At 45.6% G+C, this 27118-nt stretch overlaps 1 protein-coding gene across 1 annotated transcript in view; it reads left to right on the forward strand.

The window, feature by feature from the left end:
• LOC115481713 (small ubiquitin-related modifier 1-like) overlaps positions 1–27118 on the forward strand; it is a 60604-nt gene that overhangs the window by 20451 nt on the left and 13035 nt on the right. Inside the window, exons 3-4 of the mRNA XM_030221052.1 lie at positions 3689–3766; positions 3857–3928. Of these exons, the coding sequence (XP_030076912.1) occupies positions 3689–3766; positions 3857–3928 (150 nt within the window). The remainder of the gene's footprint in view (positions 1–3688; positions 3767–3856; positions 3929–27118) is intronic.

Here is a 27118-nt window from a genome sequence, read left to right on the forward strand (position 1 = left end):
TATCCTACTCACACCAATTCCCAAAGACCAGAAGAAAAAAACTAAATGACATAACTAACTATTGTCCAGTGGCATCCATCCCTGTGATAGTTAAGTTAATGGAAAGCGTGGTAACTAAACAACTTACCAACTACTTGAGCAACTTCTCAGTATTATACGCATCCCATTCTGGATTCCGTGCTAATCACAGCACCAAAACAGTTCTTATAACACTTATGACCAAATTCAAACAAATTATTGCTACTGGTAATAATGTTCTTCTCTTACAATTCAACATGTCCAGCGCGTTCGATATGGTTAACCATGATATTCTATTAAACATCCTTGAATATTTTGGAATTGGAGGAAATGTTCTGAACTGGTTTCATAGTTTCCTAATGGCAAGAACATACCGGGTGATATCTAAATCGATCATATCATCGCCATGGAGACCTGAATGTGGTGTGCTTCAGGGATCTCCGCTTTCACCGATTCTCTTTAACTTGATGATGTTACCACTGGCCAGATCACTATCCAACCAAGACCTAAACCTATATATCTATGCTGATGATGTGACGATACATATTTCGTTCAAAAACAACTTATCAGAAATTGCAGATAAAATTAACCTCAGCTTCCAAATTATGAACTCATGGGCGGACGCATTCCAGCTAAAACTCAATGCAGAAAAGACACAATGCCTTATACTATCATCGCAGTATAATAAAGTAAATTATACCAATATAAATACACCAAGCCATACTCTTCCTGTTGTGGACACCCTGAAACTCCTAGGCATAACAATTGACCGAAATCTTAACCTAGATAGCAATGTGAAAAATATTATAAAGAAAATGTTCTATGCAATGTGGAGGCTTAAAAGAGTGAAACCTTTCTTCCCAAGGGAGACATTCCGCAAACTAGTGCAATCATTGGTATTGAGTCATTTAGACTATTGTAACTCCTTATACGCGGGATGCAACACACAAACCATTAAGAAGCTCCAGACTGCCCAGAACACTGCATCTAGACTGATATTCGGAAAGGCGAAATATGAAAGTTCCAGACCCCTTAGAGAAAATTTGCATTGGCTCCTACTAAAAGATCGAGTCGTATTCAAGATCTGCACTTTGGTTCATAAAATCATTTATGGAAATGCCCCATCTTACATGTCTGACCTAATAGATTTACCAGAGAGAAACAAGAAAAGTTCATCATGTACCTTCTTAAACCTCCATTATCCCAATTGCAGAGGACTTAAATACAAATCTATACATACATCTAGCTTCTCATACATCTGCACACAACTATGGAATGAATTACCGACCACCATAAAAACAACGCATGATTTGACAACCTTCTGGAAATTATTGAAGACTAACCTGTTCAAAAAGACGTACAAAAAGGATCCTCCATAATGAACTGATTCCTAAACTACACCAGATACAACTACTTGGAACTCTTCTAATTTGTTCATTTTAATTACACCTTCATTACTGAATATTATATATTGGCTTGATCTCATTATGTTATGCTTTATCTACTTATCTACTTTTAATCCTACATGATATTTTATCTACCTTATTTGTAACAGTTCTGAAATTCTTATTCCGTTATTATGACTGCCATGATATTCTTATGCACATTATTTGTAACAATAGTCTGTAATTCTTATTCCATTAATGTGATTATCGTTATAACATGTGGAGGAGCATAATCGAATGCGAACGCCTATCTCCATGGGCGTCTATGTCTGAAAACGGGTACGTGAAGAGGCGGGACAGACCGTATTTTTGAAAAAATGGACGTTTTTGAGCTGGGTTTTTGTTTGTTTTTTTTGCGATAATGGAAACTAAAAACGCCCAGCTCAAAAACGTCCTAATCCGAGCCATTTGGTCGTGGGAGGGGCCATAAATCGTAGTACACTCGCCCCCCTGACATGCCAGGACACCAACTGGGCACCCTAGAGGTCAGTGCGGTGGACTTCAGACAACGCTCCCACATGCATACCTCCCTTACCACGGGTGCTGAGCCCCCAACCCCCCTCCCCCCAAACCCACTACCCACAAATGTACAACACTATCATAGCTCTTAGGGGTGAAGGGGGCACCTACATGTTGGTACAGTGGGTTTTGGAGGCCTCCCATTTACCAGCACAAGTGTTACAGGTAGGGGGGGATGGGCCTGGGTCCACCTGGCTGAAGTGCACTGCGGTACCCACTAAAAGTGCTCCAGGGACCTGCATACACGCAGGCCTCTAGGACTTGTTGCTGCTATATAACATTGGCACACCAGTTGACACCTGAAGACTAATCTCTCCAAAAACGTCCTTTATTGGAATAAGCATGCTTACTCACAGTTAACTGCAGATCAGAGGTTGTGCCCCACTGGCAACGAGTCTCCCTGGTACTGAGATTAGCAGTAGGTCAGAGCTGGCAGAATGGTGTACAATGCCCTCTTTCAGCCACATTCAAGGTAAGAACTAAGTTCTGTAACGTGGCTAACACGTGAAAGGGAGCTAAAACTGGCTTACAAAAATGGCCACTACCTCATGGACTACCGGAAACAAAACAGGGCACACTCTGACCGAGTAAGCAGGGGGAAAAGCACCATGGGAGTAGAGCCTACCAACATCGTGAGCATTTGCCACAAGCTAGTGGAATCACGGAGCCCAATACCCTACACCCACCACAATGCATTGCTGATGTGACTCTGCAGTGCGCATAACAGAAAAGGTGTCACACTCACCCGAGAGCCACATCAGAACCAGGGAAAGGCTGTCGCAGGATAGAACACATTCTGCTGTCATGAAGGTGGGTACGGCATTTGAGGCTGGCATAGGCGCTGGAAAAAAGTTTTTAAAGTGGGTTTTTTTTGTGGGAGGGGGTTATTGACCACTGGGGGAGTCTGGGGAGGTCATCCCCGATTCCCTTCAGTGGTCATCTGGTCAGTTGGGGCACTTTTTTGGGACCGTGAAAAAAAAGGGTCCAAAAAAGTGACCCAAAATCGCAGTACAAACGCCTTTTTTTTTTTTTCGATTATCAGCTAAAGACGCCCATCTCTCTTTGGCCGATAACCACGCCCCAGTTCCACCTTCACCACGCCTCTGACCCGCCCCCGTCAACTTTACCCGTTTCCGCGATGGATTGCAGTTGGAAACGCCCAAAATCGGCTTTCGATTATACCGATTTGGGCTCCCACGAGAGAAAGACGCCCATCTCCCGATTTGGGTCACAATATAGGCGTTTTTCTCTTTTGATTATAAGCAGGATTGTAAGCCACATTGAGCCTGCAAATAGGTGGGAAAATGTGGGATACAAATGCAGCAAATAAATAAAATTTACTGGCAATTTCCAGGCTGCACCACTCCTTATGTTGGTGATGTCACTGTAAAGTTCAGCTTCTTTGCCTCCATCTTCTGATAAGATAGCATAACCTACTAGTCTAGACTATTCTAGTAGGAATCAGGGAAGGTAACAAATTTCACCATATGCATTTGTTATTGCTTCTGCGTACATACATACATACAGTAGCTACTTGGCAAACAGGGATATTTCTCTTTTTTATATAGCTACTCCTAAGAGAACATAGCACTATACATTACTTAGAAAACAAATTCTCAGGTATATATGCACCAAATGAAAAATATATAGGGAAAATTCCTAACAACGATCAAAAATATGTGTATTAATAACATTTTCTCTTTCAGGACAGCAATGAAATCCATTTTAAAGTAAAGCTGACAACACGCTTACGGAAACTGAAGGAGTCCTACTCTCAGAAACAGGTATTAAACAATCAGTAACATTTTTAATAAAATTTAGATACATGCTTGTAAACCAGACTCTGCTAGATCTGTTATTACTTCTCTTCCTAGGGTGTTCCCCCTAATTCCCTTCGGTTTTTGTTTGAGGGTCAACAAATTTCAGATCGTCAAACCCCCAAAGAGGTAAGATAACTGAGAAAGTTTTTGAGGGAAAAGGCTTATAGAGAACTTATTTTTTGAGTGATTCTTGTTAGTTTTACATACTGAGGATTATGCTCTCTCTAGTGACAAAGTAAATTGGATATGTTTATCAGGCTAACTTTGTCCACATTTAAGCAGATAATTTTTAACTAGATAAATACACTGTGGAGCTCATTTTGAAAGCACTTAGGGGTCCTTTTACAGAGCGGCGGTAAGCGCAACGCAGGCTTACCGCTCGCTCTTCTGGGGCTACAGTCGGCCCAACGTGGCCTTTGGTGGTAGCCCCGCCCTGAGCGCGCGCCATTTCCAGGGGAAAAAGAAAACTCCCGGCGGTAATCGAACATCGCTGCGTTCTGCCCAGTTACCGCTGGGTTAGCACGGGAGCCCTTATTGCCACCTCAGTGGGTAGTGGTAAGGGCTCCCCACTGCATGGCCACTTGGTAAGAGTTCTCTTACCTCATGGCCATGTGTGTCTGGGGGCTTTTTACCTGCTGTGATAAAAAGGGTCGTGGCGTGCAGGAAAAATGGCCCTTCTTAAAACATCCAAATCAGTATTTTTGAAACCTGTTTTGCAGATGTCTATCTATGCATTTTGTCTGTAGTGCGCCCAGTGGCATGGCCTAGGTGGGCCGGGGCCCACCCACTTAGGGCTCCAGCCCACCCAACAGTAGCACACGTTTAGCGGTAGCTGGTGGGGATCCTAAGCTCTGCCAGCTGAAGACTTCCCCCTAATGGTAATGAAAATGCTACTCTCCATGATACTGGCACCTGAAAATGCTCAGTTTTCAGCGCATGCCTGCTGCAGACTGCCAAGATGGAAAGAAGCGTTTTCTCACCAGCTGAGATATTTTTTTTGGGTGGTGGGTGGGGGGAGAACACTTAGTGCCCACCCACTTCTTGCCTAGGCCCACTCAAAATCTGTTGTCTGGCTACGCCCCTGAGTGCATCAAATCACAAGGGGGAGTGTCAGGGGCGTTTCTAAGGCAGGCTTAGGGTGGACTTAGGGCGTGCCTAACACTTGGGCGTTTTACAGCCATAATGGAACAAAACCAAAATGTCTAGGGCAAAAACGTCAACATTTTGGTCTAGACCTGTTTTTACAATGAATAATCCACTTAAATTCGCCTGATATAAAGCTTACTTTCATAAGTAATCAATAATCAATGAATCGAGCAGCTGAAGCCTTTTTCCTCCATTAACAGAATATTTTCAATCGTATAGAATTATATAGGCAACTTATGGTATAAACAACATTGTTAAACCAAAGGCAAAATCTAAGGGTGGTTAAACAATTTGGTATAAACTGTGTTGTTTATGACTTTACCTGTTTTGCACTGCTTTGGGTCCTACTTGATGTTCAATGCAAGTCACTGGAAACAGCCTGGCATTGAATATCCAAGGTCAGTGTCGATCGTGGCACTTATGTGGGCTGCCTCCTGTGGTCTGAATATCAGGCCCACTGTGTCCCACAAGTTTTTAACATTTCATGGGTATCCCGATAATTTATTTGTGGGTTTTATTTTGGGGTAGAAAGTGATCTTGCATTTTGTGTCCTATAGTAAATAATGCATTTTTATTTTTATTTCTCCTGTGCTGTACTGCTAGAAAATGTGATTTCTTAGTGTTTCCTTTCCTAATTTTTGGTCCTTTATTCTATAATTGGTGAAGATTGGTCTGTGTTCTGTGAGTGACTGAAGTAAGAAATTTAAAATTGTCAGTATTTCCAAAGTTTCCATAACTGTGAATGTGGTTTATGTTGATGCAGAACAGAAGGTTTAGTTAGAAATCCATCATAAAGTTTACTCTAAGGCATTATTTGGTATACTCCTAAACACTAGTCACACCTATATGCCTAGTGCTCCCCCATGTTAACTCTGGGCCCCCCAAAATATCAAGTCTGGCTATGCCCCTGCTGTAGACAGGTGGACCCAGACCTATACCTCCCCCTATCTGTTACACTTGTGGTGGAAACTGTGAGCCCTCCAAAACTCCCCAAAAACCCACTGTACCCACATATAGGTGCCCCCTTCACCCATAAGGGCTATTGTAGTACTGTACAGTTGGGGGTAGTGGGTTTTGGGTGGGTTTTGGAGGGCTCAGCAGATAAGATAAGGGAGCAATGGTGAGATATGTACCTGGGAACATTTATATGAGGTCCACAGCAGTGCCCCCAAGGGTGTTCCATTGCTCTCTTGGATGTCTGGGAGACCAGTCTGCTAAAAATGCTGGCCCCTCCTACATCCCAATGGCTTGCTTTTCTATGTTTTTCACTTCTACATTTTTTTTTTCAAAAATGGCCTGAAAAGATAAATGCACAGAGCACAAAACCTTGTTACAAATGGTACATTTGCTATTTGGATTTAGGACGTTTAGCGCAAAACGTCCCAAATCCAACTTAGACGTCATATTGAAAATGCCCTCTATGTAATTTTGTAAGCCTGAGTTCTCTGAAAATATGCCTCTCATTAACTTTAGGATAGCTGGCAACCATAACCAGATTTGGCCAATTAACTTGAGCAAGACAGCACTATCTGGCTAATGTCAAACTGTAGCTCTAGAACACTTCTCACACTGTTTTCTTGGTAGTGGCTTATCTTTTTCCTGCCAATGGGAAGGGCCAGATAGAATTTCACATATTTGTCTGGCTAGCTCCTGAAGTTACTCAGCAAATTTACTCCTCCTCTATAAACCTGATTGCTTCTTCAGTGTGTCTAATTGGTGCTTAATCTACTCGTGATTTAGGGTCCCAGCCCAGAGCATATTTTGCATATAAATCGGAGCTAGTGCAAGGGAATAACGTCCTGGCAAACCTTCATCCTTCCTTAGCAACCCCACCAGACCATTCCAGGACCTGTAGGTTTACATCCCATGTACTAGCTGGTGGAGATAGAGAATACAACCCCACTTGGATCTACTTCACATGCATTAAGAGACAACTCACAAAAATGATGTGAAGATTCAACAACTCTCTTTATTTAAGGGAGGAAAGGGATCTCATCCTACTGTGGCAACCGGAACACAAATTCTTAGATGCACACAGTGAAAAAGTAATCACTGATCCCAAAAACCTCCCAATGAGGGTTTTCTATTATTTGTAATGGTGGTATATCAAATTTTCTCCGAGGACAAGCAGGCTGCTTGTTCTCACTGATGGGTGACGTCCACAGCAGCCCCTCCAATCGGAAACTTCACTAGCAAAGGCCTTTGCTAGTCCTCGCGCGCCCATGCGCACCGCGCATGCGCGGCCGTCTTCCCGCCCGAACCGGCTCGTGTTCGTCAGTCTTCTTTTGTCCGCGCTCGGGACGGTCGTGTTTTGCCGCCGTTTCGCGCCCCTCAAGTTGACCCTTGCGCGTCTTCGCGGTTTCGCTAAAAAAAAAAAAAAAGAAAGACCTCGGTCTTTGTCCCTTCCCGTGTGTCTAGTTTGTTTCCCCGACGTAAGTTTCCTTTCGCTTTCGGGGTAGGCCTTTTTTGTGGCCTCGGTACGGGTTTTTTCTCTCTCCCTTATTTTTGGTGCCCTTCGTCACCATCGTGAATTTTGATTTCGTCGGTGTGATTTTTCCGCCCATGTCATCAAAGTCTCCCAGTGGCTTCAAGAAGTGCACCCAGTGCGCCCGGGTAATCTCGCTGATAGGCACGCGTCGTGTCTTCAGTGTCTGGGGGCTGGGCACCGCCCGCAGGCCTGCAGTCTTTGTGCTCTTTTACAGAAGAGGACTCAGGTAGCGAGATTGGCCCAGTGGAACGTGTTGTTCTCGGGCTCTTCGTCGACAACAGCACCGGAGGCATCGAGTGCATCAACGTCGACAGCATCAAGACCTTCGGCATCGACTGCATCGAGGTATCGACCCTCTGCATCGTCGGTACCGAGACATCGGAAGGCTGCGTCGGCGTCGGTGGTACCGGGACCTCCGCATTTGCTGATGTCGTCGGACAGTGGTGCTTCGACTGGAGTGCAGGTGAGGGCTGTCCATTCCCTGCTGGTGGCGGTGAGCCTTCGGGTGGGTCTCCTCCTACCCTGAGGGCTCCTGCGGTACAGCCCCCCCCCCCCACCCCGAAACCGACCTTCTTCGGCCTCGGCCCCGAGGAAGAGACGGCTGGATTCTACGTCCTCCTCGTCGGTACCGGGAAACTCCGGTGACATGCTTCGTTTGAAAAAATCAAAGAAGCATCAACACCGGTCACCTTCCCGCATCGGTACCGAGAGCTCTGGGTCGCCGAGGGAGTCGGCACCCAGTAGGCATCAGCACCGGGAGGACCGCTCACCCTCTGTTCAGGAGGTGTCGATGCGCTCCACCTTGGACAGCCCGGAACAGCCTCCACGCCCGGAACAGACTCTGACCTCGACGCCTGCATCGGCTTCCATGTCTTTCTCCACAGCCGCTCTGCACGAGAGTCTCCGGGCCGTTCTCCCGGAGATCCTGGGAGAGCTGTTGCGCCCTTCCCCTCCGGTACCGGGGGTGCTTGCGCCACCGGTACCGTCGAGTGAGGCGCCGGCTGGCCCCTTGCCCGGGGTGAGGTCTCCGACGGTACCGACTGCGGCCGCCTCCCAGGAAGGCTCCCCGACGACGTCGGCGGAGGGAGCTTCACCGGTGCTGGCGAGGGAGTCTACCTCTCGACGCTCCCACCGTGGCCGTGTTTCCACGGAGTCGAGTCGGGCACGACTTCAGACACAGGTTCATGAACTTGTGTCTGATACCGATGGTGAGGCCTCGTGGGAGGAGGAGGAGGACATCAGATATTTCTCTGACGAGGAGTCTGATAGCCTTCCTTCTGATCCCACTCCCTCCCCTGAAAGGCAGCTTTCTCCTCCCGAGAGTCTGTCTTTTGCGGCCTTTGTCCGGGAGATGTTTACTGCCATCCCCTTCCCGGTGGTTGTGGAGGATGAGCCCAGAGCTGAAATGTTTGAGCTCTTGGACTATCCTTCTCCACCTAAGGAAGCGTCCACAGTACCCATGCATCATGTCCTAAAAAAGACATTGCTGGCGAACTGGACCAAGCCTTTAAGTAATCCCCACATTCCCAAGAAGATCGAGTCCCAGTACCGGATCCATGGGGACCCAGAGCTGATGCGGACTCAGTTGCCTCACGACTCTGGTGTGGTGGATCTGGCCCTAAAGAAGGCTAAGAGTTCTAGGGAGCATGCTTCGGCGCCCCCAGGCAAGGACTCTAGAACCTTAGACTCCTTTGGGAGGAAGGCCTACCATTCTTCTATGCTCGTGGCCAAGATTCAGTCCTACCAGCTCTACACGAGCATCCATATGCGGAACAATGTGCGGCAGTTGGCGGGCTTGGTGGACAAGCTCCCTCCTGAGCAAGCCAAGCCATTTCAGGAGGTGGTCAGGCAGCTGAAGGCATGCAGAAAATTCCTGGCCAGAGGGGTATATGATACCTTTGATGTTGCGTCCAGGGCCGCTGCTCAAGGTGTGGTGCTGTGCAGACTCTCATGGCTGCGTGCCTCCGACCTGGAGAATAGGATCCAGCAGCGGATTGCGGACTCCCCTTGCCGAGCGGACAACATTTTTGGAGAGAAAGTCGAACAGGTGGTAGAGCAGCTCCACCAGCGGGATACCACTTTCGACAAGTTCTCCCGCCGGCAGCCTTCAGCATCTACCTCCTCAGGTAGACGTTTTTATGGGGGAAGGAAGACTGTTCCCTACTCTTCTGGTAAGCGTAGGTACAATCCTCTTTCTCGACAGCCTGCGGCCCAGGCTAAGCCCCAGCGCGCTCGCTCTCGTCAGCAGCGTGTGCCTCAGCAAGGCCCCACGGCTCCCCAGCAAAAGCAGGGGGCGAGCTTTTGACTGGCTCTAGCAGAGCATAGCCGACATCAACGTGTCAGTGCAGGGCGATCTGCCGGTCGGGGGGAGGTTGAAAGCTTTTCACCAAAGGTGGCCTCTTGTAACCTCCGACCGTTGGGTTCTTCAAATAGTCCGGCAAGGATACACCCTCAATTTGGCCTCGAAACCTCCAAATTGCCCACCGGGAGCTCAATCCTACAGCTTCCAGCACAAGCAGGTACTTGCAGAGGAACTCTCCGCCCTTCTCAGCGCCAATGCGGTCGAGACCGTGCCATCCGGGCAAGAAGGGCTGGGATTCTATTCCAGGTACTTCCTTGTGGAAAAGAAAAAAAGGGGGGATTCGTCCCATCCTAGACCTAAGGGCCCTGAACAAATATCTGGTCAAGGAAAAGTTCAGGATGCTTTCCCTGGGCACCCTTCTCCCCATGATTCAGGAAAACGATTGGCTATGCTCTCCGGACTTGAAGGACGCCTACACGCACATCCCGATACTGCCAGCTCACAGGCAGTATCTGCGATTTCAGCTGGGCACACGTCACTTCCAGTACTGTGTGCTACCCTTTGGGCTCACCTCTGCGCCCAGAGTGTTCACGAAGTGCCTGGCTGTAGTAGCAGCGGCGCTTCGCAGGCTGGGAGTGCACGTGTTCCCCTATCTCGACGATTGGCTGGTGAAGAACACAAATCTGAGGCCGGAGCTCTACAGTCCATGCAGATGACTATTCGCCTTCTGGAGCTACTAGGCTTTGTGATAAATTATCCAAAGTCCCACCTTCTTCCAGTGCAAAGACTCGAATTCATAGGAGCTCTGCTGGATTCTCGGACGGCTCGTGCCTATCTCCCAGAGACGAGAGCCAACAACTTGTTGTCCCTCGTCTCTCGGGTGCGAGCGTCCCAGCAGATCACAGCTCGGCAGATGTTGAGATTGCTGGGCCACATGGCCTCCACAGTTCATGTGACTCCCATGGCCCGCCTTCACATGCGATCTGCTCAATGGACCCTAGCTTCCCAGTGGTTTCAAGCTGCTGGGGATCTAGAAGACGTGATCCACCTGTCCACGAGTTTTCTCAAATCCCTGTATTGGTGGACGATTTGGTCCAATTTGACTCTGGGACGCCCTTTCCAAATTCCTCAGCCACAAAAAGTGCTGACTACGGATGCGTCCCTCCTGGGGTGGGGAGCTCATGTCGATGGGCTTCACACCCAGGGAAGCTGGTCCCTCCAGGAACGCGATCTGCAGATCAATCTCCTGGAGTTACGAGCGGTCTGGAACGCTCTGAAGGCTTTCAGAGATCGGCTGTCCCATCAAATTATCCAAATTCAGACAGACAACCAGGTTGCCATGTATTACATCAACAAGCAGGGGGGCACCGGATCTCTCCCCCTGTGTCAGGAAGCCGTCAGCATGTGGCTCTGGGCTCACTGTTACAGCATGTTGCTCCAAGCCACATATCTGGCAGGCATAACCAACAGTCTGGCCGACAGGTTGAGCAGGATTATACAACCTCACAAGTGGTCGCTCAACTCCAGAGTAGTGCGCCAGATCTTCCAGGTGTGGGGCACCCCCTTGGTAGATCTCTTTGCATCTCGAGCCAACCACAAGGTCCCTCAGTTCTGTTCCAGACTTCAGGCCCACGGCAGACTGGCATCGGATGCCTTCCTACTGGATTGGGGGGAAGGCCTGCTGTATGCTTATCCTCCCATACCTCTGGTGGGGAAGACTTTGTTGAAACTCAAGCAAGACCGAGGCACCATGATTCTGATTGCTCCGTTTTGGCCGCGTCAGATCTGGTTCCCTCTTCTTCTGGAGTTTTCCTCCGAAGAACCGTGGAGATTGGAGTGTTTTCCGACCCTCATCACACAGGACGAAGGGGCGCTTCTGCATCCCAACCTCCGGTCTCTGGCTCTCACGGCCTGGATGTTGAGAGCGTAGACTTTGCCTCTTTGGGTCTGTCAGAGGGTGTCTCCCGTATCTTGCTTGCTTCCAGGAAAGATTCCACTAAGAGGAGTTACTTCTTTTTATGGAGGAGGTTTGCTGTCTGGTGTGACAGCAAGGCCTTAGATCCTCGCTCTTGTCCTACACAGTCCCTGCTTGACTACCTTCTGCACTTGTCTGAGTCTGGTCTCAAGACCAACTCTGTAAGGGTTCACCTTAGCGCAATCAGTGCATACCATTACCGTGTGGAAGGTAAGCCGATCTCAGGACAGCCTTTAGTTCTCTTCATGAGAGGTTTGCTTTTGTCAGAGCCCCCCGTCAAACCTCCTACAGTGTCATGGGATCTCAATGTCGTTCTCACCCAGCTGATGAAACCTCCTTTTGAGCCACTGAACTCCTGCCATCTGAAGTACTTGACCTGGAAGGTCATTTTCTTGGTGGCAGTTACTTCAGCTCGTAGAGTCAGTGAGCTTCAGGCCCTGGTAGCCCAGGCCCCTTACACCAAATTTCATCATAACAGAGTAGTCCTCCACACTCACCCTAAGTTCTTGCCGAAGGTAGTGTCGGAGTTCCATCTGAACCAGTCAATTGTCTTGCCAACATTTTTTCCCCGTCCTCATTCCTGCCCTGCTGAACGTCAGCTGCACACATTGGACCGCAAAAGAGCATTGGCCTTCTATCTGGAGCGGACACAGCCCAACAGACAGTCCGCCCAATTGTTTGTTTCTTTTGATCCCAACAGGAGGGGAGTGGCTGTGGGGAAACGCACCATATCCAATTGGCTAGCAGATTGCATTTCCTTCACTTACGCCCAGGCTGGGCTGGCTCTTGAGGATCATGTCACGTCTCACAATGTCAGAGCCATGGCTGTGTCAGTGGCCCACTTGAAGTCAGCCACTATTGAAGAGATCTGCAAAGCTGCGACGTGGTCATCTGTCCACACATTCACATCTCATTACTGCCTGCAGCAGGATACCCGACGCAACAGTCGGTTCGTGCAGTCAGTGCTTCAGAATCTGTTCAGGGTTTAGAATCCAACTCCACCCCCCTAGGCCCATGTTTTATTCTGTTCCAGGCTACACTCTCTGTTAGTTGGATAAGTTGTTAGGTCAATCTCAGTTATGTCCTCGCCGTTGCGAGGCCCAATTGACCATGTTTGTTGTTTTGAGTGAGCCTGGGGGCTAGGGATACCCCATCAGTGAGAACAAGCAGCCTGCTTGTCCTCGGAGAAAGCGAATGCTACATACCTGTAGAAGGTATTCTCCGAGGACAGCAGGCTGATTGTTCTCACAAACCCGCCCGCCTCCTCTTGCTCCTCTTTTGGAGTTGTGTCTTCCCTTGTCTTTGTCTTGCTATATACGGGACTGACGAACACGAGCCGGTTCGGGCGGGAAGACGGCCGCGCATGCGCGGTGCGCATGGGCGCGCGAGGACTAGCAAAGGCCTTTGCTAGTGAAGTTTCCGATTGGAGGGGCTGCCGTGGACGTCACCCATCAGTGAGAACAATCAGCCTGCTGTCCTCAGAGAATACCTTCTACAGGTATGTAGCATTCGCTTGCAGCACTTTACTGGCTGTTCGCGTTTTTCTCATATTTCTCCAGTCTTAAAGTATGCACATTGTCTGCTTTTGGTGTTTAAAGTCCTAAATAATTGTATCTCTGTGATAATTTCATCAAGCCTTCAAATGTATCAATCACCTTGAGATTGGCCAAGATAGTGTTATTAGAAATACCACCTATTCACATAGTGAGACTAGAAGAATATCATGCTTCTGTTTTTAACATTGCTGGACCTAAGGTATGGGATTCTCTTCCACTTAAGCTAAGATTGATACTAAATGTGGGACAGTTTAAGAAAGAGCTGAAAACATTATTTCACCAGGCGTATGATGTTGATTTGATACTGTAAGCAGAGCTGTACTAATGGAGTTTGAATAGTTTTTTTATTGTAAGGTTATTTCTTAGTGTTTTATTGTTTGACAATTTTAATTATATATGTTTTATTTGTTATCTACCACGGATTTTGAGATTGTGCGGAATATAAATAATGTAAATAAATAAGTAGTTCCTCATTGACTGGAGAGAGGAGGGTTTCTCATTCTCCTCTGTGTTTGGCACCACCTATTTGAACAGGTAGGAGGGCCTAAATTATGGAACATCCTGCCTTTAGAAATGAGATCATCACAAAAACTTGATTTCTTCAAAAAGAGTTTGAACACATATCTGTTCGAACAAAGTTGAAGCATTGGCTAAACAAAACTGTAAGCCTCAGTTGTTAAATGCTATGATGAGGAGTTTGCCTGTCAGCTGAAACAAAATGGGAAAGATATTAGTATTTTACCTTTGTTAGTGATTATTTTAAGTGTTTTTAATCATGTATGTTTTAAGTGTTGTCCACCGAGAACATTTGGATTGTGTGGAATATAAATATTGTAAATAAAGAAATACAGGGGAGAGACTCGCCAGTGATTGCCCACTTGAGCCAGATTTTGTACTGCTTCTGTATCAGGCCTTTCAGCTTTACAAAACACAGAGACAAGATAGCTCCTTAGAGTTCAGGGACCTACAGAAGTGGGTGAGTCCAAGCACCCCAGGCTGGAGCCCTTGGAAATGCTGAGAATAGTTGATAGTATTGGATCCCCTGTCACTAAAGGCGCATTCACTGTTCTCCAGGACTGCTTCTATTAGGGAGGCTTTGAAGAGGAAGAGGTTTCAGTGGGAGAGAGGGATGACCCCACTGTAGTTGGGCTATTTTTTAAAAAGCAACTCCCTGACGTCAGTGCCAGGCAAAATGGTAGAGACTATTATAAAGAACAAAATTACAGAGCATATTCAAAAGCATGGGTTAATGAGATATAGCCAACATGGATTTAGTGAAGGGAAAATTTGCCTCACCAACCTATTACATTTCTTTGAAGGGGTGAACAAACATATGGATAAAGGCGAGCCGGTTGATATTGTGTATCCGGATTTTCAAAAGGCGTTTGACAAAGTACATCATGAAAGACTCCAGAAGAAATTGGAGAGTCATGGGATAGGGAGTAGTGTCCTATTGTGGATTAAAAACTGGTTAAAGCATAGAAAACATCGTTTGCGTTGCAAACAGTACGAGGAGAGACTTGCCGACCTGAACATGTATACCTTGGAGGAAAGGAGAAACAGGGGTGACATGATACAGACATTCAAATATTTGAACGGTATTAATCCACACATGAACCTTTTCTGGAGATGGAAAAGTGGTAGAACTAGAGGACATGAATGGAGGTTGGAGGGGGGCAGACTCAGAAGTAATGTCAGGAAGTACTTTTTCACGGAAAGGGTGGTAGATACGTGGAATGCCCTCCCGCGGGAGGTGGTGGAGATGAAAACGGTAATGGAATTCAAATATGCGTGGGATAAACACAAAGGAGTCTTCTGTAGAAGGAATGGATCTATGGAATTTTAGCAGAGATTGGGTGGTGACACCGGTAATTGGAGAGTAAAACCAATGCTGAGCAAACTACTATAATCTGCACCCTGATCAAGGCTGAATAAATATGGATGGGCTGGAGTATAAATTTTAAGGGGCTTTGACGTTAGCTTCAGAACTTTTAGTACAGGAACAGTTCTGGGCGGACTTTTACGGTCTGTGCCCTGAGAAAGGCAGGGACAAATCAAACTCAGGTATACATTTAAAGTAGCACATACCATGTAAAATGAGTATATTTTGTTGGGCAGATTGGATGGATTCTTCAGGTCTTTATTTGCCATCATTTACTATGTTACTATGTTAGGGTTAAATGGTCAGTATTCTCAATGGAGAAGGGTAGATAGTGCGGTTCCCCAGGGTCTGCGCTGGGACTGCTGCTTTTTAACATATTTATAAATTATCTAGAGATGGGAGTAACTAGTGAGGTAATTACATTTGCTGACGACACAAAGTTATTCAAAGTTGTTAAATCGTAAGAGGATTGTGAAAAATTACAAGAGGACCTTACGAGACTGGAAGACTGGGCGTCTAAATGGCAGATGACGTTTAATGTGAGCAAGTGCAAAGTGATGCATGTGGGAAAGAGGAACCCAAACTATAGCTACGTAATGCAAGGTTCCACGTTAGAAGTCACTGACGAAGAAAGGGATCTCGACATCATTGTTGATGATACGTTAAAACCTTCTGCTCAATGTGCTGCAGTGGCTAAGAAAGCAAATAGAATATTAGGTATTATTAGGAAAGAAATGGAAAACAGAAGTGTGTCGGTCCATGGTGCGACTGCACCTCGAATATTGTGTTCAATTCTGGTCGCCACATCTCAAAAAAGATATAGTGGAATTAGAAAAGGTGCAGAGAAGGGTGACGAAAATGATAAAGGGAATGGGACGAGTCCCTATGAGGAAAGGGTAAAGCGGCTAGGGCTTTTCAGCTTGGAGAAAAGGTGGCTGAGGGGAGATATGATAGCGGTCTATAAAATAATGAGTGGAGTTGAATGGGTACATGTGAAGCGTCTGTTTATGCTTTCCAAAAATACTGGGACTAGGGGGCATGCAATTAAGCTACAATGTAGTAAATTTAACATGAATCTGAGAAAATATTTCTTCACTCAACGTGTAATTAAACTCTGGAATTCGTTGCCAGAGAATGTGGTAAAGGCGGTTAGCTTAGCGGAGTTTAAAAAAGGTTTGGACGGCTTCCTAAAGGAAAAGTCCATAGACCGTTATTGAATGGACTTGGGGAAAATCCACTATTTCTGGGATAAGCAGTATAAAATGTTTTGTACTTTTTTGGGATCTTGCCAGGTATATTGTGACCTGGATTGGCCACTGTTGGAAACAGGATGCTGGGCTTGATGGACCTTTGGTCTTTCCCAGTATGGCAATAGTTATGTACTTATTAAGCCACACTAGTCGAGGACTGTTGTGCCTCCCAGATCAAATGAAGGGTGTGTTGAATGTTATTGCCCATCTATCTCCGGGATATAAAACCCGACTTATCTATGTGAAGCAGCTTCGGCAACACCCTAGCCAGTCTATTGTCATCAACATTTAGGAGAGATATAGGTCTATAAGCCCCACACACAGGTGGATCCTTCCCCGGTTTTGGTAGCACAGTCACCCCTGCCTCAGCCATGGATGGGCCCATCAAGCACCCCATTATCCATGCACTCACCTCATTCAACCCTATACATCAGTCATACCAAGAACATTTTGTTGACTGCTACCCCGTCAAACTTCAATACTAAATGCAGTCAGCTCTCCTCCCTTTAGAGGTCGAATGCCCCCTTCCCTCCGCCCCACCCCTCCTGCTTCCTCCCACCTTCTGCTTTCTTCATCCCCTCAACTTGAATTCCCAAAGAGAAGAAATGGGTAGGCGGGGCAGGAGAGCAAGAAAAGCACAAAGAAATAAGTAATAATAGAGCATCAAGTAAAATTCTCATCTCAAACCCACATCATATCACTCAGAAAATAAAGCTGAGTTGTCCGACCAGCATTATGAAAGCAGTCAAGTCACATGTTTGTGCTGTTTCTTCCCATGACCTACGACCTGTTGCCACACCGAGTCTGATCTGGGTTCTGACACCACCATTGCTGACTTAGCCGGTTCCGGTACATGCTCACATCCCAGGGCGCGCAATGCTGACCAAGCTTCCTCCGATGTTGTCACTTTCCGTGATTTTCCCGCCACCGTAAGCCAGACTGCAAAGGGAAAAAGCCAACGATAGTGAATGCCTTGTGTTTGCATATATTGGGTAACTTCACAAAAAGATCTGCATTTTTTTAGGGTAGGCCACGCCAAATCCTGGTACACTTCTATTTTGCAGTTTTTCCAATCAATCTCAGTGTTGATGTGCTTTACCTAAAATGTGCTCTTTAGTAGGGTAATCAGCAAAACAGCCTACAGTAACTCTTGGCACAGATTCTTGTACCAGGCCCGGTGCCCTATGAGCCTTCAGGATGTGAAAGTCTACAAGTCTCTTCTCTCCTGCCAGATTTAGCAGGTAATCACAAAAGTCCTGTATGACTGCAACACAAATATTAAAAGGCTCTGTTTCAGGAATACCTTTGAATCACAAATTACATCTTCTAGATCTGTTTTCCAGGTCTTCTACTTGTTCTCGCAGTTCTTGTATAGCCAAACTATCTTTGGTTACTGAGCTTCTTAGCACGTTCACTTCAACCTGAACAGAGCCTGACTAGTCTTCAATCTCACCTACTCGGGTGCCAAGTTCTCCCATTTTCAGCCCTGATTGATATCTTTTTAAAGTATCTTGTACATCTTGGGGCACCCCTGCCAAATCAGCTTTAAGCTCTTGAAACCAGCCCACCACATTGGATTTGGTAATCTCACCGTGATCCGCCTGGACTCGCTCTGCTCCTCTTCCTCTGAGTTGGAGGGAATCTGCACCATCTTTTGCAGGCCCGTCCCAGCCCCCGCCCATTCTGACTTCTGTTTCGCACCCTGCTCTGCAGAATATCAGAATCTTTCCAGGCTTTTCCTAGGTGGCATGCCTTCCGGTATCACTCCAACACAACTTTGCCAATTTGTCTCCAAAAAGACCACGGGAATTTCTTTTAGAATCAATTGCCCTGACGGAACCTTGTGGTTAAGCTGCCATCCTGGAAAGTGACGTCACTTCCTCCTCCGTGGTCTCCAAATTTAATGTTAGGAACTGATCTTGCCTTCCTTTTGAGTAGATACGTGGGTGAATAATTTTGTCATTGTGGCTTTTGGATGTTAAAAAAGCCTTGATGAGGTATTTAGAAATGACTAATGAATTTTGCAGATCGGACAAGCTGTTCATTGTGGTTTTGGGTCCCAAGAAAGGTGATGCGGCTTCTGAAGCTACTATTGATCACTGGCAGAAGGAGATGATTTCTTCTGCTTATCTCAGCAAAAAGATATCTCTGTCTTGAAAGCACATTCTACCAGAGGGGTGCAACATTATAAGCAGAATTGGGAGCTATTCTCCAGAGGTGGTTTGTAGGGCAGCTAAATGGCCATCCCTTCATACCTTTTACAAAGCCCTAAAGACTCAACATTGCAGCTAGGGCAGAAGCTTCTTTCGGTTCAGCTGTTCTCTCTTACAGAAGTCTTGAGTCCCCCACCCTTCTGTTGGACTGCTTTGGTACATCCCACAGGTCCTGAACTGGTCTGGTGAGGAAGCCATGAATGGAGAAATTGACTTAGCTGCTAGTTTTCTTTGCTCTTGTCCCACCTACCTGTTTGGAGAAAAGAAAATTTAAAAAGGGAGAGGGAGCAAGGAATGGGCAGAGAGGTTCTGGGGTGAGGAGTGACATAAGAACATAAGGAGAACGGTTAAGGAGATGACAGTTTTGGAGTTTTATAGTCATCTGCTGCTTCTTTGAATTTTCATTTCACATTACAGTATTTGATAAATAGTGTTTGGATATTCCTTCCTTCCTAAAAACACCCTGCATAGATTTTTGGTTTCACCATTCTGTACCACTGATAGCGAAATACTGAGTGTGGGAACTGCACAATGTCCCCTTAGAGTAGATCATACAAACCTGTATTCTATATCTCCACCTGCTGGTAGATGGATGTAAACTCACAGGTCCTGGTAAGACTTCATTTCTACTTCTAAACCACACCCCTTCCCAGATTTTAATAATTAAACACAGCCATCAGGATCACCTTTCCAAGAACAATCCTGAAAAAATGCATAATTTGACATCATACTTAAACACATATACAGTGAAAATGGTTTCCAGATAAAGGGAGTTCTCCAAAGACATGCAGGACATCACCTTCTCACACGTGGGTGACATCATCCATGGAGCCCTAGTGTGGATGCTGCCTAGCATTCTACTGTTTCTAGATGCCTTTGGCAGGCCCCCACCATGCATGCACAAGTGCCTTCCCACAGGACCTGCAGTTTTATTTTCTTTTTTTCTCTCAGGAAATATTTTTGCCTTTCTGTCTCTTACAGCAGTGAATAGCTCAGGATCCCTTTTTTCCTTAGTTTTGTTTCCTCACCTGTTGTTTCTTTTAGATTTTTTGGCCATTTTCAGTTTTCTTTGTTTTCCCATGGTTTGTAGGCACTTGGGCCTCAGCTTCTGGCCAGGATTGGTCTAAATAAATAAATAAATAATAATAATTAATTAACCTTTTACAATTGGGCCATTTGGGCCATTTTACCCATGATGCTCCAGAAATCTTTCAGTGGGTTTAAACAGTGCTCAGATTGTGTTAGGACCATGTCTTTGACCAGTGGTGTATCTAGGACTGCATGGGCCCGGCGCAGAAAAATTGAGATGGGCCCCCTATAACACCATCTCTCCCAAAGTAGCGAGAATAGTGGGAGAGCAATCCCTTCAGAGCTAGAGTAAACAAACCCTGCAAAAGCAAACAGACCTATTAAAGGTAACCAAATAAATAATAGAAATAGAAACTGAAATTCCAGATTTCAGAGATACACATTTCCTAACGGTGACATATACTAATTAATAAATTTAGAAAAAAAATCATTTTTTCTACATTTGTTGTTCTGAGCATTGATTTCATCCCTTTTTGTGTATGGTGTACAGCGCTCCGTATGCCTTGTAGCGCTATAGAAATGATTAGTAGTAGTTTCTCTTTTTTGCTTTTCTTTGTTTTTCTCTATGTTTTCTCTATGTTCACCATCCATTTCCCCACTATGTCACTACCCTTTCTGTTCAGTGTCTCTCCTATGTGTTCCTGTCTTTATCCTCCCACCATGTTCAGCATCTGCCCTCTGTGTCCCTATTCTCCCTCCATACTCAGCATCTTCCCTCTATGTTCTTACCCCTTGTGTCCAGCATCTCTTCTATGTGGCCCTGTCCCTCCCCATATCCAGCTTCTTTCTTCTCTTTCCTTCTTCCTGCACCTCTACTCAATGGACCCAGCATCTGTCACTCCCATTTTCCTTTTGTCCAGCATCTAGCCTCCTCTCTCTCCCCTGGTCCAATCCAGTCCATCGCTCTCTCTTCCCCCTGCCCTGCCCCAGTCCCACCCAGAATGTTTTAGATATGCGGGTTATAAATAAAGTTTTATTATTACCTCTCCCTGTCTTCCCCCTTTCCTTTGCTCCAGGTCTGTCTCTCTCTTCCCTCTGTTTCCCCTTCCTAGGTCCAACACCTCTTCCCTCCCCTTTTTTCCCTTCCCTCGGGGCCTCTCTTTCTTTTTTTCCCTCTGCTTCCCTTCCCTGTTCTTTCTCTCTCTCTCTCTATACTATATATATATATATATATATATATATATATATATATATATATATATATATCTTTCTCTTCCCTCTTCCTGCTCCTCTAGTGTAGGTCCATCATCTCTCCAGCACTACCCCCACCCCCGTAATCCTTAGATGCATGGTGGTCCCCAGCAGAGACAGCTGTGAAAACAGTCTGCCTGCCGGTTGGCCCCACCAAAACCTTTTTTCTGTGTTGCAGCTCACCTCTTTGATGCAATGTCTGTAGGTGGGCTGCAGCACAGGAAAGGCTTTGGTGTGGCTGGCCGTCAGGCAGCCTGTTTTCACAGCTGTCTCTGCCGAGAACCGCCACGTGGCTGGAGGACTGGCAGTGGAAGTGCTGAAGAGGTGCCTGACCCATGTGGGAGGTGGGGGGAGGTGCAGAGGAGGGGAGGGGAAGGTTCAGCTGCAGGTGGCCATGAGCATTTTGCCAGGCTCGCTCAATGGTAACTTCAGTCTGTGATTGATCCACATGATGGATATCTAATCTGTCTGGGCCTTACCATAAGAGCTCTAATTGTTCTCTTTGTGCCCAAATGCAGAAGAGAACCCAAAAAGTCATGAGTCTTTGCATGATAGACTTTTCAGAGTCTATCAGATGTAGAGGGCATCGAAGGCATCAGTTCTTATTACTTCAGGAACTGCATGAGGCACTGGAGATGCATAGACATCAAGGAGGTCTCCCCCTTCTTTGACATCGGAAACCTCTTCGAGCCGAGCATCCTTGGACCCGGCATCGAGGATTCATGAGGATTCCATTTCATCGTTATTCACACCGAAGGACCCTATGCTGGGCATCAAGATGTAGCACCAGTATTGGTCTTCTTTGAAGCATGATGCCAGGAGTTCTGGGACATCGGCGTCACTGGTACCCAGGAAGCATCGGAGCTGGGAGGACCTCTCCCCCTCTGTTAAAGCAATGCCATGCGTCAGTCTCCTCAAAGTCGGGACCCTGCCTCTAATTTGGCTCAGACATGTTTGCAGACTGTCTCCACACTGACAATGGCCCCTCCTTTGCCAATGCCCGCCCTCAAGGAATGTCTCTGGTCATGTTACAGGAGGAGCAGGGGTGCAGCCTGTTTCTGTGCAACGCCAAAGCATTGAGGTCACTAGCACCAACTATGGCACTGCTCCAGCCTATCTTTATTTAACAAATTTATAAACCACTCTATATCTCACAATTCTAGGCAGTTTCCAGAACAGCATACATATTAAAAACATGCAAACAGAAAATTTAAAAAACATTTTAACAAAAATTAACATTAACTGTTAAAACAAATCATAATGTATACCTGCAGCAGTTAAATACAGCAATTCTCCATCATAGCAACTGCCTTAAATATCAGCAAATGCTTGAGTACACATGTATGCTTTCAGCTTTCTAAACTACATAATAGAGCAAATCTTACGCAGTGCCTCAGGTAACATATAGAAACATCGTAACATAGTAGATGATCGCAGATAAAGACCTGTACAGTCCATCCAGTCTGCCCAACAACATATAGTATGTGATACTTCATTAGGTAATGCTTTCCATAACACAGCCCCCTCTATATAAAATATAGAGGAATGATATATATCTAACCGAACATGTTTAAAAGATGGAACATACAATTTGTTTCCAGATGTCAGAGATTGAGCAGGTCTATAAATTTTCAACGAACTTGCTAAGTGAAAGGAACATTGTCATTCAAGGCCTTGTGAATCAGTCAAATCTTGAAACCATAAAAGGTAAGCGAAATATGGTCAAATCGAGTTAGAGTTGACAAAAGATGGACTGTAGCATTCTGACAAATTTGTAACGCTCATAGCTTGTAAGTAGGCAACCCTAAATAAAGAGCATTACAACAATCCCATTAAGGTGTCACAGAGGCTTGTACCACAGTTCTGAAGGAGATAAGAAATCCTTCATTCTTCGAATTAGTCTAAGTGTGAAGAAGACGTTTTGAATCGTACATTTTATTATTCAGTCATAGACAGAGTTGAATTAACCTAGACCCCTAAATATTTCAGACAGTTAACAAAAGGAATGTTCAAATCATCAAGTACAAAGATCTCAGGCACCGGAGAAGGAGAAACTTTACCAGAAAGAAAAAAAAATTTGAGATTTAGGCAAGTTCAGTTTAAATCTATTGGCAGTAAGCTATGCCTTCAGTTACTGAAAATAAACACCTAGAAATTGAAAAGCTTTATCTACATAAGTACATAAGTAATGCCATACTGGGAAAAGACCAAGGGTCCATCGAGCCCAGCATCCTGTCCACGACAGCGGCCAATCCAGGCCAAGGGCACCTGGCAAGCTTCCCAAACATACAAACATTCTATACATGTTATTCCTGGAATTTTGGATTTTTTCCAAGTCCATTTAGTAGCGGTTTATGGACTTGTCCTTTAGGAATCCGTCCAACCCCTTTTTAAACTCTGCTAAGCTAACCGCCTTCACCACTTTCTCCGGCAACGAATTCCAGAGTTTAATTACACGTTGGGTGAAGAAAAATTTTCTCCGATTTGTTTTAAATTTACTACACTGTAGTTTCATCGCATGCCCCCTAGTCCTAGTATTTTTGGAAAGCGTGAACAGACGCTTCACATCCACCTGTTCCACTCCACTCATTATTTTATATACCTCTATCATGTCTCCCCTCAGCCGTCTCTTCTCCAAGCTGTATAGCCCTAGCCTCCTTAGTCTTTCTTCATAGGGAAGTCTTCCCATCCCCGCTATCATTTTAGTCGCCCTTCGCTGCACCTTTTCCAGTTCTACTATATCTTTCTTGAGATGCGGCGACCAGAATTGAACACAATACTCAAGGTGCGGTCGCACCATGGAGCGATACAACGGCATTATAACATCCTCACACCTGTTTTCCATACCTTTCCTAATAATACCCAACATTCTATTCGCTTTCTTAGCCGCAGCAGCACACTGAGCAGAAGGTTTCAGTGTGTTATCGACGACGACACCCAGATCCCTTTCTTGGTCCGTAACTCCTAACGTGGAACCTTGCATGACGTAGCTATAATTCGGGTTTTTTTTTCCCACATGCATCACCTTGCACTTGCTCACATTAAACATCATCTGCCATTTAGCCACCCAGTCTCCCAGTCTCGTAAGGTCCTCTTGTAATTTTTCACAATCCTGTCGCGATTTAACGACTTTGAATAACTTTGTGTCATCAGCAAATTTAATTACCTCGCTAGTTACTCCCATCTCTAAATCATTTATAAATATATTAAAAAGCAGCGGTCCTAGCACGGACCCCTGAGGAACCCCACTAACTACCCTTCTCCATTGTGAATACTGCCCATTTAACCCCACTCTGTTTCCTATCCTTCAACCAGTTTTTAATCCACAATAGGACATTTTCTCCTATCCCATGACCCTCCAATTTCCTCTGTAGCCTTTCATGAGGTACCTTGTCAAACGCCTTTTGAAAATCCAGATACACAATATCAACCGACTCCCCTTTGTCCACATGTTTGTTCACTCCTTCAAAGAATTGAAGTAAATTGGTCAGGCAAGATTTCCCCACACAAAAGCCATGCTGACTTGGTCTCAGTAATTCATGTCCTCGGATGTGCTCTGTAATTTTGTTTTTAATAATAGCCTCTACCATTTTCCCCGGCACCGACGTCAGACTCACCGGTCTATAATTTCCCGGATCTCCCCTGGAGCCTTTTTTAAAAATGGGCGTTACATTGGCCACCTTCCAATCTTCCGGTACCACGCTCGATTTTAAGGATAAGTTGCATATCACTAGCAGTAGCTCCGCAAGCTCGTTTTTCAGTTCTATCAGTACTCTAGGATGAATACCATCCGGTCCAGGAGATTTGCTACTCTTCAGTTTGCCGAACTGCCCCATTACGTCCTCCAGGTTTACCGTGAAGTCAGTAAGTTTCTCCGACTCGTCCGCTTGAAATACCATTTCCGACACCGGTATCCCACCCAAATCTTCCTCGGTGAAGACCGAAGCAAAGAATTCATTCAGTCTCTCCGCTACGTCTTTGTCTTCCTTGATCGCCCCTTTTACCCCTCGGTCATCCAGCGGCCCAACCGATTCTTTTGCCGGCTTCCTGCTTTTAATATACCGAAAAAAAATTTTTACTATGTTTTTTTGCCTCTAATGCTATCTTTTTTTCATACTCCCTCTTGGCCTTCTTAATCTGCGCCTTGCATTTGCTTTGACACTCCTTATGCTGTTTCTTGTTATTTTCAGACGGTTCCTTCTTCCATTTTCTGAAGGCGTTTCTTTTAGCCCTAATAGCTTCCTTCACCTCACTTTTCAACCAGGCTGGGTGTCTTTTGGACTTCCGTCTTTCTTTTCTAATTCGCGGAATATGTATGGCCTGGGCCTCCAGGATGGTATTTTTGAACAGCGTCCACGCTAACGTATTTGACTTTCTGTGTACAGTTACTTCAAGGTCGATGTCAAAACTGATCATATTATGGTCACTGTTATCAAGCGGCCCCAGTACCATAACGTCCCTCACCAGATCATGCGCTCCACTAAGGACCAAGTCTAGAATTTTTCCTTCTCTCGTCGGCTCCTGCACCAGTTGCTCCATAAAGCTGTCCTTGATTTCATCAAGGAATTGTATCTCTGTAGCGTGTCCTGATGTTACATTTACCCAGTCTATATTTGGATAATTGAAGTCACCCATTATTATCACATTGCCCATTTTGTTCGCGTCTCTGATTTCTTTTATCATTTCTGTGTCTACCTGCTCATCCTGGCGAGGCGGACGGTAGTACACTCCTATCACCATTTTTTTCCCTTTTATACATGGAATTTCAACCCACAGTGATTCAAAGGTGTGATTTGTGTCCTGCTGAATTTGTAATCTATCTGAGTCAAGGCTCTCGTTAATATACAATGCTACCCCTCCACCAGTCCGGTCCACCCTATCATTACGATATACTTTGTACCCCGGTATGACAGTGTCCCACTGGTTATCCTCCTTCCACCAGGTCTCAGTAATGCCTATTATATCTAATTTTTCATTTAGTGCAATATATTCCAACTCTCCCATCTTATTTCTTAGACTCCTAGCATTTGCATATAGACATTTCAGAGTATGTTTGTTGTTCTTATTTGCATGATGCTTAGTACCTGACACTATTGATTTGACATCTTTTGTCTGATCTTTAGTTGTATTTAAGGGCACCTGGCCTACCACAGTCTGTTGTGCAACCTCACTATCCAGAAACCCTATCTTCCCTGTTTGTGAGGTATCTTTGCAAGATACCTTTTCCCGAACCATGCGCTTTTGAGCGACTGTCGGCCTTCCCCCCATACTGTTGGCCATTTGCAAACACTGGTGCCTCTAACCAATGCGGTGCTCCTTTCCAGCTCATTGGGGGAAGAAGCAACCCCGGAGTCCAGGAGGACCCGCACTTTGATGCTGTCACCCAGAGCCTGACCATGCATTCAGTGAGCTGAGGCAGGTGCAGACTCGTACTTCCCATGAGGAATATTTTGCTGAGTCAGAGTTAGACTGCTCCTGTGGATCTGTGGTTGAGCCAGAGGACAGATCCCTTAGAGGCATATTTTCAAAGCACTTAGCCTCAATGGAACTTTGGAAGGCTAAGTGCTTTGAAAATATGCCTCTTAGCCTTTCAGACCCTTCCCTACTGCAGGACCCTTCCCTCCCCTGGAGGAGCTCTTCTTCATTTTTGTTTTGTTTTATTTTGTTTTGTTTTTTTGTTTAGGAAAATGGCAAAGGCCATTTCATTTAAAATAAAGGTTCAGGACAAGCCCAGGGCCAAAATGTTGGACATCCTTGATTATGATTCCCCTCCTAAGAAAGCTGTGATATTGCCCATTCACGGGAAAGGACACCGCCAAAGCAGAGGACCGTGTATCACTACATAAGTACATAAGTACATAAGTAGTGCCATACTGGGAAAGACCAAAGGTCCATCTAGCCCAGCATCCTGTCACCGACAGTGGCCAATCCAGGTCAAGGGCACCTGGCACGCTCCCCAAACGTAAAAACATTCCAGACAAGTTGTACCTAAAAATGAGGAATTTTTCCAGTCCATTTAATAGCGGTCTATGGACTTGTCCTTTAGGAATCTATCTAACCCCTTTTTAAACTCCGTCAAGCTAACCGCCCGTACCACGTTCTCCGGCAATGAATTCCAGAGTCTAATTACACGTTGGGTGAAGAAAAATTTTCTCCGATTCGTTTTAAATTTACCACACTGTAGCTTCAACTCATGCCCTCTAGTCCTAGTATTTTTGGATAGC

The sequence above is a fragment of the Microcaecilia unicolor genome, chromosome 12 (genome assembly GCF_901765095.1).
Source record: "Microcaecilia unicolor chromosome 12, aMicUni1.1, whole genome shotgun sequence".
In the NCBI taxonomy this organism is placed as follows: domain Eukaryota; kingdom Metazoa; phylum Chordata; class Amphibia; order Gymnophiona; family Siphonopidae; genus Microcaecilia; species Microcaecilia unicolor.